Source organism: Suricata suricatta, chromosome X (genome assembly GCF_006229205.1).
Source record: "Suricata suricatta isolate VVHF042 chromosome X, meerkat_22Aug2017_6uvM2_HiC, whole genome shotgun sequence".
NCBI lineage: Eukaryota > Metazoa > Chordata > Mammalia > Carnivora > Herpestidae > Suricata > Suricata suricatta.
This window is the reverse complement of record NC_043717.1, coordinates 97,093,590-97,107,219: the sequence shown is the minus strand read 5'-3', so window position 1 is coordinate 97,107,219 and position 13,630 is coordinate 97,093,590. Positions and strand designations below refer to the sequence as shown.

Sequence of the window (13,630 nt, the reverse complement as noted above, 5' to 3'; positions counted from 1 at the left end):
GTGACTGGGCCCCCTGGAAGTTTCAGCGCTCAGACTGGGCCATGTCGAGCCCCCCAGCAATTCAGTCACAGGTCAGACTCTCCTGCCCTGCTGCTCAGTTGCGCGGAGGCCTCTGCTCATGGGTTTTTGCTCCAGCAAGGGTTGATTTTCGGTGTCTGCCTGTCTGTCTCTCCAGTTCTGGGGGTAGCATTTCCCCGTGTGACCTCAATTCCCTGAGAGACGTAAGAAAAGTTACGTGTGTTCCTGCCTTCCCCAGTTAGTTCACTCATCTACTGATTGTTAGGATGGAGTAATGACTTCCAAGTTCCTTAAATGCTGACCCAGAAACCGGAAGTCCTCCTGCTTCTTTGTCGATAGAGACATTTACAGCTATCTATTGTCTGCGTTAATGGCATCCCATGAGTGTTTTTACGTTGTGTGGACTTTTCTGTTCGTCTCAAGATAGTTGCTAGCTTCCTCTGGGGAGCCTCGCCTTTCTATGGTGGAGGTGGGGGAGCACTTCCAGCCTGTCACTGGATTCATTTCAGGAAGCAGTTGTACCTCCAGGCCTCGGGATTTATTTCCACAGACGCCTTTTGAGAGTCGTTTCGGAGGAAGACAGGCCCTGAAAGGAGACCTAAGTGGCTGAGGAGGAGGCGGTGTGACTTCAGTCCTCGCTTTCGAAGCCACCCTGTGGTCTGTGGCCCTCCAAAGGAGGGATCCTGACTGAGGGGCAGAATTGTCCCTCGGTGACACTGAGCAATGCCTGGACACACGTCTCATTGGCATGCCGGAGCAGGGGCTGGGTCGCAGGGAGCATCTCGTGGGTAGAGGCCAGGATGCCCCCTCACAGCAAAGAGTTGTTCGGTCTGACATGTCAGTAGCGCTGCCGTGGGGAAACCATTTCCTGTCCCCTTGCGTTGGTGGGGCTGCTTCCTGCTTACTCAGCACCTTCCTGCCCAGTGTCTCTGTGCCTCTTCACAATGGTCCCTGAGGTAGGTGACATGTCACAATCTGAGGTGAGGCAAGTGAAGCCTTGAAACTGTAGCAGGCTGTCAGTCGGGAGCAGAGCCTGGATCCTGCCATGCAGTCTGGTCGTGTCCCCCTAAAAGCCCACAGTTCCCTGGCCCTCTGCTCGCTTGGCTCACCCCACCTCTCTAAGGCAGATCATCATGAACTGTCCTGTGAGTACACGTCCTAGCTTAGATGGCTCCCCCTGCGAGCAGAGCAGAAGCTCCCGGCAGGCAGCGCGGCACTCGGTACAGAGTAGGCCTTCGGTACACGTTTGTTGAGTGAATTAGGAGGTATGAGAGAAATGGTACGAAAATGGTAGCTTGCCTGTCACTAGGAGCTTGAAGTGAAGGTTGTAGCCACCCCCTAGAAGAGGCTGGGGGGCAGGCTGGGCCCCCAGGACTGGTGGGGCCAGAAGGATGGTGGGCTGTACATGGGTTGTTTTGCCTAAAGGATTTTAATTTGGTTTTAATTCCTAATACGGGTAGGCTTTACTCCCCTAGTCAAATTGCTCACACTCCTGCTTCGTCTTCTCTTGGAATTGTTCATCCCAGCACCTTTTACCTACCTTTCCTTCTTTCTTTCTTTCTTTCTTTCTTCCTTTCTTCCTTTCTTCCTTTCTTCCTTTCTTTCTTAATGTTCATTTATTTTTGAGAGACAGAGATACAGAGCGTGAGCAGGATCCAAAGTAGGCTCCAGGCTCCACGCTGTCAGCACAGAGCCCAACACGGGGCTCGAACCCATGAACCATGAGATCATGACCTGAGCCAAAGTCAGACACCTAACCGACTGAGCCACCCAGGCACCCCTTTTTATTATTATTATTATTATTTTTTTACCTTTTACCTTTCTTGAAAGACTAGTTTTGACCCTACTTAAAAACTCACTGTGGCCTCAGATTTTTGTCCCCTAAATATCTTACCAAAAACCTAACTTAAAGAAAAATCTGTGGCATTTGACTTCTGTTATCATTACATTATCCTGACATTGAATCTGCAGGTCTTGAGGTAGCTGGTCTCAATGTTCTCATCCATAACACCGGAATAATGATCCTTTGACAACTAACTGCACCCAAAGCATTCTCAGCAGCTTGTGTAAATGGCCAGGCCCCTCCGGGTATGGGTAACTTTGAAGAATTGTATTCATATGACTTCTGCAATATAACCATAATCATCAAAGTAGTTTGCTAGAACAAAACAAAGGGCTAGTTTGCTAGAATGGAACACCGATTTTGTGCTTCTCACTGAACAGTGCAAGCCTAGTAGTTTGGCTAGAAGCTCTTTGTTCCCTGGCACTGTCCTGGCAAATACAAGACCTTGACCTCTGTTTCTCCATAGGTGTTACAGAATATTCTGGACACTGAAAAGGATTATGCTAAAGAACTTCAGTCTCTACTTGTCACTTACTTAAGACCCCTGCAGGCCAATAACAAGTAAGTGTACGTTTTATACCCGTTGCTAAATAAAGCAAGATAATGTCAGCATCAAGTCATTACATATAAACTGGAAAGTTTCGTGCTCCCTCTGACCTTTGCTTGCCAGGGTGCAAACTCTTTCCCCTGGTCTGAGAGCGCAAAGAGTGTGGCATTTTGTGAATGTGCATGAGGGTACTTCAAGCCTGTATTTCAGACAGGTGAAAGAGAAGCATAGAGATATTGAAATGTTTTGTTTTTTTTTAAACAAACACAAGAAATATTCAAACCTTATTCTGGTCTTCGAAGCAACTCTCTGAGGCTTGAATTGAAAACTTCGTTTCCGTGAAAGGAAAATATTGACCATTCATATCTGTGTGTGTGTGTGTGTGTGTGTGTGTGTGTGTGTGTGTGTGCGCGCGTACGCACTCCTAGAATGGTATATTAACCAGTGGTTAACTGCATTTGTGTTTATATTTTACTTGATTACACTCTACTGGAGATTGTGATCAATAAGTCAGATAGAAAATGTAGCAGTTGGCCCATATAATGGAGGACAAAAGCCTCCCCTTTTTCCACGGTAAGAGTTTACTTTTGCTGGACAGCTGCCTAAAGTATTGGACTTCAGGCAGGAAACTGTGTTTCATATATTTCACAATTTTTCTCCCTTTCCCCCCACGTCCTGTTTGCTAAGGCACAAAACCTGGCTGAATTTCCCAGTTGGGTATTTTCCACGGCACTATGAATACAAAATCCTGTGGTTTGTAAGGGCTTAAACACGATCAAGCAACAAAGTGTCTTTTGTTATTATTATGTAAAACATGAAGTGAATTCTGTGAATCATGCTTCTTTGAGCTGAATGGAAGGAACCCCAGTGAATCACTGGGTCCAGAGCCCTGGGAGAAATGACTATCCCCACTGAACACATAAGAGACCTGAAGTGCAGACGGGCCTCCTGCTATAGCCATCACACAGCCAGTAAGTGGCCAGACTCGACCCACTGTGCCTCCTGCCATCGGTGAAATGTGCCTTATGTTTCGCAGAGGTGACAGGCAGAGGCAGGAAACTGAGGCGGTGACCCTGGGAGGGGAGGTGGTGAGATTTCCCACAAAGGAGTGACTGATTAGCACTCTGGAAGCAGTAAGAGGCAAGGACAGGAGAAAAGAGGCGGGCAGAGGAGGCCAAAGGCCAGAACCGTGCATGCGCTGTTCGTAGAGAAATTCACACTGCGGCGACGCTACGTTCCCACGGGCTGTCTGGTGGACCCCAAAGTGATTTCAAACAAACCAGACTGTTTACTGTCTGACCCTGAAGAGGCCAAGGGCGCCCGCAGTCAGGTTCAAGTCAGGCCCCCAAGTTGGCCTCTTGCTGCCAGAGACAAGGAAATCAGCGAAACGGGCTGGCTGAAGGTTTCGCTTCTGGGGTTTTCCAGCGCGTGGTTCAGGAGGGCAATGATGGTTGATTAGCTGGCAGCTTTTCATACGGGGTGTGGGTGGTTCGGGGGTTCGGGTAACGTCTATTTGCGTCTTCCTTTTCTTTGCCCACAAAAATGACTCTGGGAAACACGCCCCCTAGGAGTACTACACGAGGAAGAAAGAACATGACGCCTCCTCTCCCAAATGATCTGTGAGCATGGACTCTGGAGCTAGAATGGTTCCCCCCCCCTTAATTTATTGTTTTAATTATCTTCTTAAATATAACTGATTGTCACACTGGTTTCCATACAACAGCCAGTTTGATTTACATTCTGGCTTCACTGTTCCCTGGCTTTCTGATGATGGGTTATTTGCTTGATCTCTTTGTACCTCGGTTTCCTGACCTGTAAAATGGAGGCAACGGTATCCACATCAAAAAGCTGCGGACACGTTAAGATGCATTCTTAGGTGGGAAATGGAGTGCACAAAAGTCCTAGTGTGGAGGCCCTGGATAAAACTGTTCAGTTTGCCTTTATCTGCTCTATTCCATGCCACTAACAAACTAATCAGTACTGGTGTCTTCTCCTGGACTTCCTCTCCTAAACATTTCCTTTCAGTGATTTATGACCGTTGCAAATTGGGAGAAACTGGATTTTGTGATTTTCCCCTGTGCATTGTGCGAGAATGTATACTATCCTTCAGTTACTCTCCCAGCGGCTCTAGAAGAGAAAGCTCAAAATGTTTTCCACTGATCCCCAGCTCAGATGTATTTTGCTTATTTAGATACTTAGATAGTATTCACTCCTTGTTCATTCATGCATTGTGCTGGAAGATGCCTAATGGCTTTTATAAACCCTTGTTTGCTTTAGGATCATTATTCTTATTGTAGGAAAAGAAAATCAGGGAAAGGCGCTTTCATTTTTATTTTTTTAAGTTTATTTACTTGTTTTGAGAGAGAGAGAGAGAGACAGCACAACTAGGGGAAAGGCAGAAAGAGACGGAGAGAGAGAATCCCAAGAAGGCTCCATGCTGCCAGCACAGAGCTTGACACAGGGCTAGAACTCATGAAACCGTAGGATCATGACCTGACCCGAAAGCAAGAGTCAGACGGTTAACCAACTGAGCCACCCAGGCGCTCCAAGGAAAGATGCTTTTAAAAGTTATTCAGGACCACAGACTTGGTGTAAATTAAAAAGTGAAACGTAAAACCTGGGGGTGGGGGTGGGTGTGGGCGTCCCTTGTCCCCTTTGCTGACTATTAGGAAATCATTAGCTTGCTCGACTAGAGACATTACTAGAATCATCCTTAAATGCTGGTCACTGAAAAAACGCTGCGTGACTGAAAAAACGCTGACGTATTTGTTTGTTTGTTTCCTAGTCTGAGTACTGTGGAGTTTACATCTTTAGTGGGGAACTTCGAGGAGGTATGCTCATTTCAACAGACTCTCTGCCAAGCCTTGGAAGAATGTTCAAAGTAAGTGTTACATATTGCCATCAAGATAGCCAGGCACATCGCCTTCTCCGTGTGTTTTGTTTTCCTTTTAACTGTTGTCTTAGACAGGGGCGTTTTATGTTTACTTGTTTGTTACAACTTTGCTACATTGTCCCGGTACCAAGAATATACACCAGGTGGTGGTATGCACAGGGTCAGACCATTAGTTGTAGATCAGGGCTCTGCAGGCAGTATGTTGCTTCTGACCTTATTTACAAATTGTATTGGTTTACAGTCAGTGTAAGAGTCAAATAAGGTCTCAATGGACAGCGGGTGTTGCCTTTGACATTGATTAGACTCTCTTTAAATCACACCCGTGACCTTATCTAGTATATGAAGAGTTGAAACTTGAAAAAGTGGGGAAAGGAAAGCATATCTTTATGTGAACCACAGTACGTATTTGATGCCTTGCTTGATGGTTGAAGTGTTCAGCTACAGAATGGACCATAATGAGCATCAGGCAATAGATTTCTATGGCAAGATTAACTTTCCAAGCAGAGGATCTCCGAGAGGTTGACAACTTTCATCATGTAGGGTGAAGTTGGAGTGATTGCCTGTTTCTTGAGCTTTCTGGGATACAGGTGGTCATCCAGGAAGGAAGACAGTGAGATCCAGCTTATTGACCAGGGAAGATAATACACTAGGGGGCAGATAATACGCTCAGTGAGAAGAACAGATTACAAACTAGATTTGTAATCTTCGCTTTCCATTTTATTGAACCATGTAGAAGGAAGTCCAAGGAATATGCTAAAATTCCACTGAATGGTGGAATTCTGAGTAATACTTTTCCTTTCTTGCACTTACCTGATTTTTCTACCAATGAAAACAGGTGGCTTGTAACTTAAAAAAATTAATTAAAAAAATCTTGAGGCCATCCTGGCCACTAAGACTACATAATACTCTTTTGTGATATGTCATTTGTGAAGTTGATTAGTTTTGTTGGTACATGAATTTCATATGACAGTATTTTTTGTGTGCCTGGCTAAAAATTTGAATATTATAATTTGAAGAAATATCTTTTTTTGAGAAAGAGAGGCAACAGTGAGTGAGAGGAAGAGAAAGAATCCCAGGAGGGGCAGAGAGAGAGAGAGAGAGAGAGAGAGAGAGAGAGAGAGAGAGAGAGAGAGAGACGCAGGGCTTACCCAAAGCAGAGCTCAAGCTCTCTCGATGTGGGCCTCGAACTCACGAACCATGAGATCATGACCAGAGCCGAAGTCAGATGCTTAATCACTGAGCCACCCAGGTACCCTTGATGAGTAAACATCTTTAGGGAAAAAAAACCCTCTTTAGTAATTCCAAGTAAGTACCTGACCTTATGTATTGGTGCTCTGTTTGGTGGTCAAGAACTTACATTTAGGGGTACCTGGATGGCTGAGTTGGTTGAGCCTCTGATTTTGGCTCAGGTCATGATCTCACAGTTCGTGGGTTTGAGCCCCGCATCAGGCTCTGTGCTAACAGCTTAGAGCCTGAAGCCTGCTTCAGATTCTGTGTCTCCCTCTCTCTCTGACCCTCCCCTGCTCACACTGTCTCTCTGTCTCTCTCTCTTTCAAAAATATATAAACAATTAAAAAAAAACTTACATTTCATGGAGAAAGTGATTATAATATAGTTTCTCTTTTAATTTCAGCAAAAGAATTCAAAAGGTTTGCATATTGCCAGGTTTGATTGGACCCATCTTCCTTTATGCGTTTCTTATTTTACATTCTGTGTTTTATCTGCTTTACTTATAGGTTTCCAGAAAACCAACACAAAGTAGGGGGTTGTCTACTGAACCTCATGCCTCATTTTAAATCTATGTATCTGGCTTACTGTGCGAATCACCCTTCGGCCGTCAATGTACTCACGCAGCACAGGTAAATTGTCACCATCCCCCCACATACGCTGTTTTACAGCGAGATCCTTCCTCAGGCCTGCGTCATGTGGAAGTCCATGGTTGCCAGTTGAACTTTTGATTACTGAGCATCTACTAGGGGCAAGGTCTTGAATTAGCTGATGGGGATACAGTAGCAAACAAGGAAGAGAAACTCCCTCCCCTGGTGGAACTTAGAATCTTGAGAGAAATACAGACAGGACGCTAAACACCATAAACATGTTGTAGGACCAAAGCACACTGAAAAGTATGCCGTGAGACCTTGCAGCATGGTATCAGCTTAGTGTGGGGTGGGGGAAGGCTCAGGAAAAGCTTTCCTGAAGCAAAACTCTATTTAGATCCATTGGTTTAGTCTTCCCCCGGCCCACATGAATGGTTTTTCTGAGTTGCTGACAAATAGCTAAAGTGGTTGGGGTCGTCTCTTTTTCGCATTCCCTTTGTCTGGTGGGGAAGTCTCTAGAGGTGCTGTGGCTGGAAGACAGATATTCATTAACATGGATGGGTAGAGAGCCGCCTGGGAGGCTCAGTTGCTTAAGCGTGACTTTGGCTCAGGTCATGATCTCACAGTTTGTGGGTTCAAGCCCCATGTCGGGCTCTGTGCTGACAGCTCAGCCTGGAGCCTGCTTCGGATTCTGTGTCTCCCTCTCTCCCCTGCTCACTCTCTGTCTCTCTCTCTCTCTCAAAATAAAATAGACATAAAAAAATACCACGGATGGGTAGAAGGACACCAGCAGCGTTAGCTATCTGGCAGGTACTTTTAGTGGGCTGTGAGGCTGCGATCATGATTGTACAGGAATAGAAATTGTTTCAGACTCATGGGGAGCAACAGAATAGGATCTCCTACTAAGAGTCTTTTTACAAAGGACCTGGATAAATTCGTATCTCTCCTACCCCACCTTGCCGTCTGGTTCCCCAACCCTGACACATTCACTGACACATTCATTTGAGCCAGAATGGTATACAATAGGTTTCTTTTTTTTTTAATAGTTTATTTTCAAGTTGGATTCCGTAATACACCCAGTGCTTCTCCCCACAAGTGCCCCCCCACCATGACCATCACCCCCTTCCCTCCCTCCCCCTCCCCCTTCAGTCCATGATTCGTTTTCAGTATTCAATAGTCTCCCTTGATCTGTGTCCCTCACTATTCCCTGCTCTCTTTCCCCCTTCCTCTCCCCATGGTCCCCTGCCAGGTCTCTCCTGTTAGACCTATGGGTGCAAACATATGGTATCTGTCCTTCTCCGCCTGACTTATTTCGCTTATCATGACACCCTCGAGGTCCATCCACTTTGCTACAAATGGCCATATATAATGTCCATCACCTGATGAATGGATCAAGAAGATGTGGTATATATATACAATGGAGTATTACATGGCAATGAGAAAGAATGACATATGACCATTTGTAGGTTTCTTTTTTTTAAGTTTATTTATTTAATTTGAGAGAGAGAGTAAGCAGAGGAGAGGCAGAAAGAGAGGTAGAGGAAGAATCCCAAGCAGGCCCTGCGCTGTCAGGGCAGAGCCCAACATGGGGCTTGATCTCATGAACCATGAGATCAGTACCTGAGCCCAGATCAAGAGTCAGACACTTCACAGCCTGAGCCCCCCAGGCGCCCCTGTATGATAGGTTTAAAGATGCCACTTGAACTTTGAAATTATGTGCTAGAAATCTGGGATGGTGGGGACAGTAGCAAGTGTAACACACAGTCTTTGAGGACTTCACCTGGAGACTAGGTTCAGAAGGGATATGAATTGTAGAAACTGCTCATGGCCAAAAAGAATATTCTTCTCTTCGTCTCGCTCCGACTTGGACTCCCAAGGCCAGACTGGAACACTAGTTGACACCAACCCTCAGGAGTGGTAGAATTTGGGGTTTCGTCCTGGTCTGTTAGGAGCTTTGTTGACTTTATGGAGCCGTTAAGGACATTTTTAAGGTAGAACTCAGCGGGTCCCTCTGGAAGGTCAACTTTATTTCCCCAACCGAAGTCGTGAATTCTTGTAGAGCAGCAAAGATGGAAGTTGGAGTTTAAAGAAAGAGAAGCCATGAATCTGAGCTATTTGGGCAACTCCTTCAAGCTAATATTAGCTACTAATAGTGTGCCAGGCCCATGATATAAGAGCCTATGAGAGAATGACTATTATTACTATCTTTGCTTTACAGATAAAATATTGGAAGGTCAAGGGATCTGCCTGAAATCTCTTAACTGTTAGGTAGTTAGTAAAAGGCAAAAGATTTATACAATCTGAAGAGAAACCAGAGTATTCATAACTGTTAGGTAGTTAGAATCCAGGTCTGCCAGATTTCTACAAGCCATATTTTTGTTAAGATCTGTATTTTCCCTACAAAGAAGAATTTAAATGCAAATGTAGAGAATTGCGATAAAATGAACATTCAGCGTACACACCACCCAGCTTAAGAAGTAAAGCATTACCATTTCCATTTCTATATACCAGGCTTCCTGGATTCGAATTCGCATAGTACACGACTCACCCATTTGAAGTGTATGGTTATTTTTAGCGTATTCAGAGTCATGCAACCATCCCCACGGTCGACTGGAGAACATTTTCACCCCTCCCGAAACACCCCCAACTTCACTGCCACTGCCTGGCCAAGGCGACTGCTAAACTACTTTACATCACTCTGCATTGACTTTACTCTGCACATTTCTCTTAGGTGCAATCACACGGCATAGGGCCTTTCGTGTCTGGCTTTTTTCACTTATTGTAATGTTTTCCAGATTCCTCCATGTTGTAGCACTTATTAGTACCTTGTTTTTTATTTTTTAAGTGTATTTATTTTTGAGAGAGGGAGAGAGAGACCATGAGAGAGAGCATGCAAGCCAGGGTGGGGTGCAGAGAGAGAGAGAGAGGGAGAGAGAATCCTAAGGAGGCTCAGCCCTGTTGGAGCCTGCTGACAAGGGGCTCAATCTCAGGAACCATGACACCATGATCTGAGCCAAAATCAAGAGTCAGGTGCTTAACTGACTGAGTCACCCAGGTACCCCTAGTACCCCCTCGTTTTTTAATATCACCAAAAATTTTTCAAAAAGATTCCATCATTTAGATATAGCACGTTCTTCCATTCACCCATTTGTGGACATATGGATTGTGGATAATGCCTCTGGGAGCAGTAGCTACGAGTCTTTGTGGGGACTATGTTTTCATCTCTCTTGGGTGGATACCCGGGAGTGAAATCGCTAGGTCATATGATCACTTTTATGTTTCACCTTTACAGGAGCTGTTAGACTTTTCCAAAGCAGCTGCACCAATTTGTATCCCCACCGCCAATGAACGAGGGTTCCATGTGCTCCATGCCCTCACCATTTTTTGTTATCACTGTTTTTGATTGTAGCTATCCTAACGGGTGTGGCGTAATATCTCATTGTGTTTTGATTTGCATTTCCCCAATGAATGATGATGTTAAATATCTTTCAGGGCCTTTTTGGCCATTTGTATATCCTTTGGGGAAATGTCTACTCAGATCTTTGCCTACTTTTATTACTTTTTATGTCTATTTTTGAGAGAGAGAGAGAGAGAGAGAGAGAGAGAGAGAGAACAAGTGAATGGGGGAGGGGCAGAGGGAGAGGGAGACAGAGGATCTGAAGTGGGTTCTGCGCTGACAGCAGAGAACCCAGGGCAGGGCTCAAACTCAGGAATGCTGAGATCATAACCTGAGCTGAAGTCAGACGCTTAAGTGACTGAGCCACCCAGGCACCCCCATCCTTTGCCTATTTTAAAAATGGATTATTTGTTTTCTTATGAGAAATTATTTACATAAATTCACCATTTTAAAGTGTATAATTGAGTGGTGGCTAATATATTCACAAGGTTGTGTACCCATCACCCCTGTTTAATTTCAGAACGTTTTCATCTCTCCAGAAAGAAACTGTGTAGCCAGTGGCAGTCACTCTCCTTCTTTCCAGTGGCTAATGATGTTGAGCATATTTGCATACTCTTGTTGGCTGTTATATCTTCTTTGAAAATATATTTAAGCCCTTGGCCCATTTTTGGGGCACCTGGGTGGCTCAGTCAGTTAAGCATCTGACTTTGGCTCAGGTCATGATCTTGTGGTCTGTGAGTTCAAGCCCTGTATTGGGTTTTATGCTGACAGCTCAGAGCCTGGAGCCTGCTTTGGCTTCTGTGTATCTCTCTCTCTCTCTCTCTCTCTCTCTCTCTCTGGGACCCTCCCCCCATGCTCGCTCTCTCTCTCTCTCTCTCTCTCTCTCTCTCTCTCTCTCTCTCTTAAAAATAAATAAACATTTAAAAAATTCTTTTAATTCCTTTGTCCAGTTTTTAGTTGGGCTATTCCTCTTTTCATTGTTGACTTGCAGCACTTTATATATTCTTATTTATGTCCTCTTATTAGATATATGATTTGCAAAACTTCTCTCCCACTTTGTGGATTTTCTGTTCACATTCTTGATGATGTACTTTGAATCATGAAAGTTTTAATTTCAAGTTTAATTTTGATGGTGTCCAATATGGCTATTTGTCTTATGTTGCTTGTACTTTTGGTGTTATATCTAAAACACGATGGCCTCATCCAAGTCATGAGGATTTCTGCCTGATTAAGAGTTTTATAGTGTTCTCTCTTACATTTAGCTCTTTCATTACTTTTTTAAAAAGTGTTTATTTATTTTGAGAAAGAGAGAGTGAGCAGGGGAGGGGCAGGGAGAGAAAGGGAGACCCAGAATCCCAAGCAGGCCCCACGACTCTCTGCACGGAGCCCAATGTGGGGCTTGAACTCATGAACCTTGAGATCATGACCTTAGCAAAATCCCAGAGTCAGATGCTTAACCTACTGAGCCACCCATGTGCCCCTGTTTAATCTGTTTTTGAGTTAATTTTTCATATGGTATGAGGTAGGGGTCCAGCTTCATCCTTCTGTGTGTGTATGTCTAATGACCCAGCACCTTTTCTTGATTTCTTTTTTTTTTCATAATATTTTATTGTCAAATTGTTTTCCATACAACACCCAGTGCTCTTCCCCTCAAGTGCCCTCCACCATCACCACCACCTATCTTCCCCCCTCCCCCCTCCCCCCTCTTGATTTCTATTCTTATAAATTCGCTTTATTGTGTTTTATGTCTCAGAATTGGATCTATCTTGGTGAATGTTCCATGTGAGCTTGAGAAGGATTTATCTTTTGCTGTGGTTAAAGTATTCTATAAGTGTCAATTAGATCACTAGATTGATGGTGCTGTTCAATTCAGCCATATCCTTACTAATTTTCTATCTGCTGAATCCGTTTATTTATAGACATTGAGGTTTCTAACCCTAATAGTGGATTTATCTATTTTTCCTTTCAGTTCTGTCAATGTTTGGCTTGTGTATTTTGATGCTTCCTTGTTAGGTGTATTCATGTTAAGGATTATTTTGTCTTGTTGGAGAATTGGCCCTTTTACCTCTATGTTACGGTCCTTCTTTATCCCTGATGATTGTCCTTGTTCTGATGTCTGCTTTTTCTGAAATGAGCTAATCCAGCTACTTTTTTTGATTACCATTAATATGATACATCTCTTACATCCTTTTCCTTGTATTCTGTCTCTGTCTTGTAGACCACATACAGTTGACTCTTCTTGTTTAACCCACCCTGACAGTCTCCTTTTTAAAAAATATTTTTAATGTTTATTATTTTTGAGAGACAGAGAGCAAGCAGGAGAGGGGCAGAGAGAGAGGGAGACAGAATCTGAAGCAAGCTCTAGGCTCTGAGCCGCCAGCACAGAGCCCAACACAGGGCTCAAACTTACAGACCGCGAGATTATGACCTGAGCTGAAGTCGGATGCTTAACCGAGTGAACCACCCAGGTGCCCCTCTGTCTTTTAATTGGTGTATTTAGACCATTTACATTTAAAGTGCTTATTGAAATAGATTCATGTTTACCATGTTTATGATTGTTTTCTATTCACTTGTTCTTTGTTTCTTTAGTACTCCCCTTTACTGACTTCTTTGGTTTTAGTTAAATGTTTTATATTATTTTATTTTATCTTCTCTATATTATACTTCTAACAAAACTTTAGTAGTTTAGAATTTATACTATCCATTTATGACTAATCTAACGGCACTTTCGCTTAATACTTTACCACTTCATAGGTGGTGTAGGTACCTTATGACAGAGTATTCTCAATTCCCTCTCCTTTCTCCTAACATTGTTCTGATTCATTTTATTTATCCATAAGGTAAAATCACCTAATATACTATCACTGTTATTACTTTTAACAGTTATCTGTTAGATCCATGAAGAATCAGAAAAAGAAAAGGTTTTCTTTTACTTGCATTTATTACTCTCTAACACTCTTCCTTTTCTAAAATTTATTTATTTTGAGAGAGAGAGACCATGTGTATGTGTGCATACATGTGCGTGCGCACAAGTAGGGGAGGGGGCAGAGAGGGATAGAATCCCAAGTAGGCTCCACACTGTCAGCACAGAGCCCGCTGTGGGGCTTGATCCCAC

General features: G+C 43.8%; 1 protein-coding gene across 5 annotated transcripts in view; it reads left to right on the top strand.

The window, feature by feature from the left end:
• ARHGEF6 (Rac/Cdc42 guanine nucleotide exchange factor 6) overlaps positions 1-13,630 on the top strand; it is a 108,292-nt gene that overhangs the window by 60,887 nt on the left and 33,775 nt on the right. For all 5 annotated transcript variants that reach the window (XR_003905015.1, XM_029929733.1, XM_029929732.1 and 2 more), the window contains 3 exons: positions 2,328-2,422; positions 5,194-5,289; positions 7,038-7,160. Coding sequence is in view for 4 of the 5 variants with exons in the window: in XM_029929733.1 (XP_029785593.1) it covers positions 2,328-2,422; positions 5,194-5,289; positions 7,038-7,160 (314 nt within the window). In the remaining variant the exon portion in view is untranslated. The remainder of the gene's footprint in view (positions 1-2,327; positions 2,423-5,193; positions 5,290-7,037; positions 7,161-13,630) is intronic.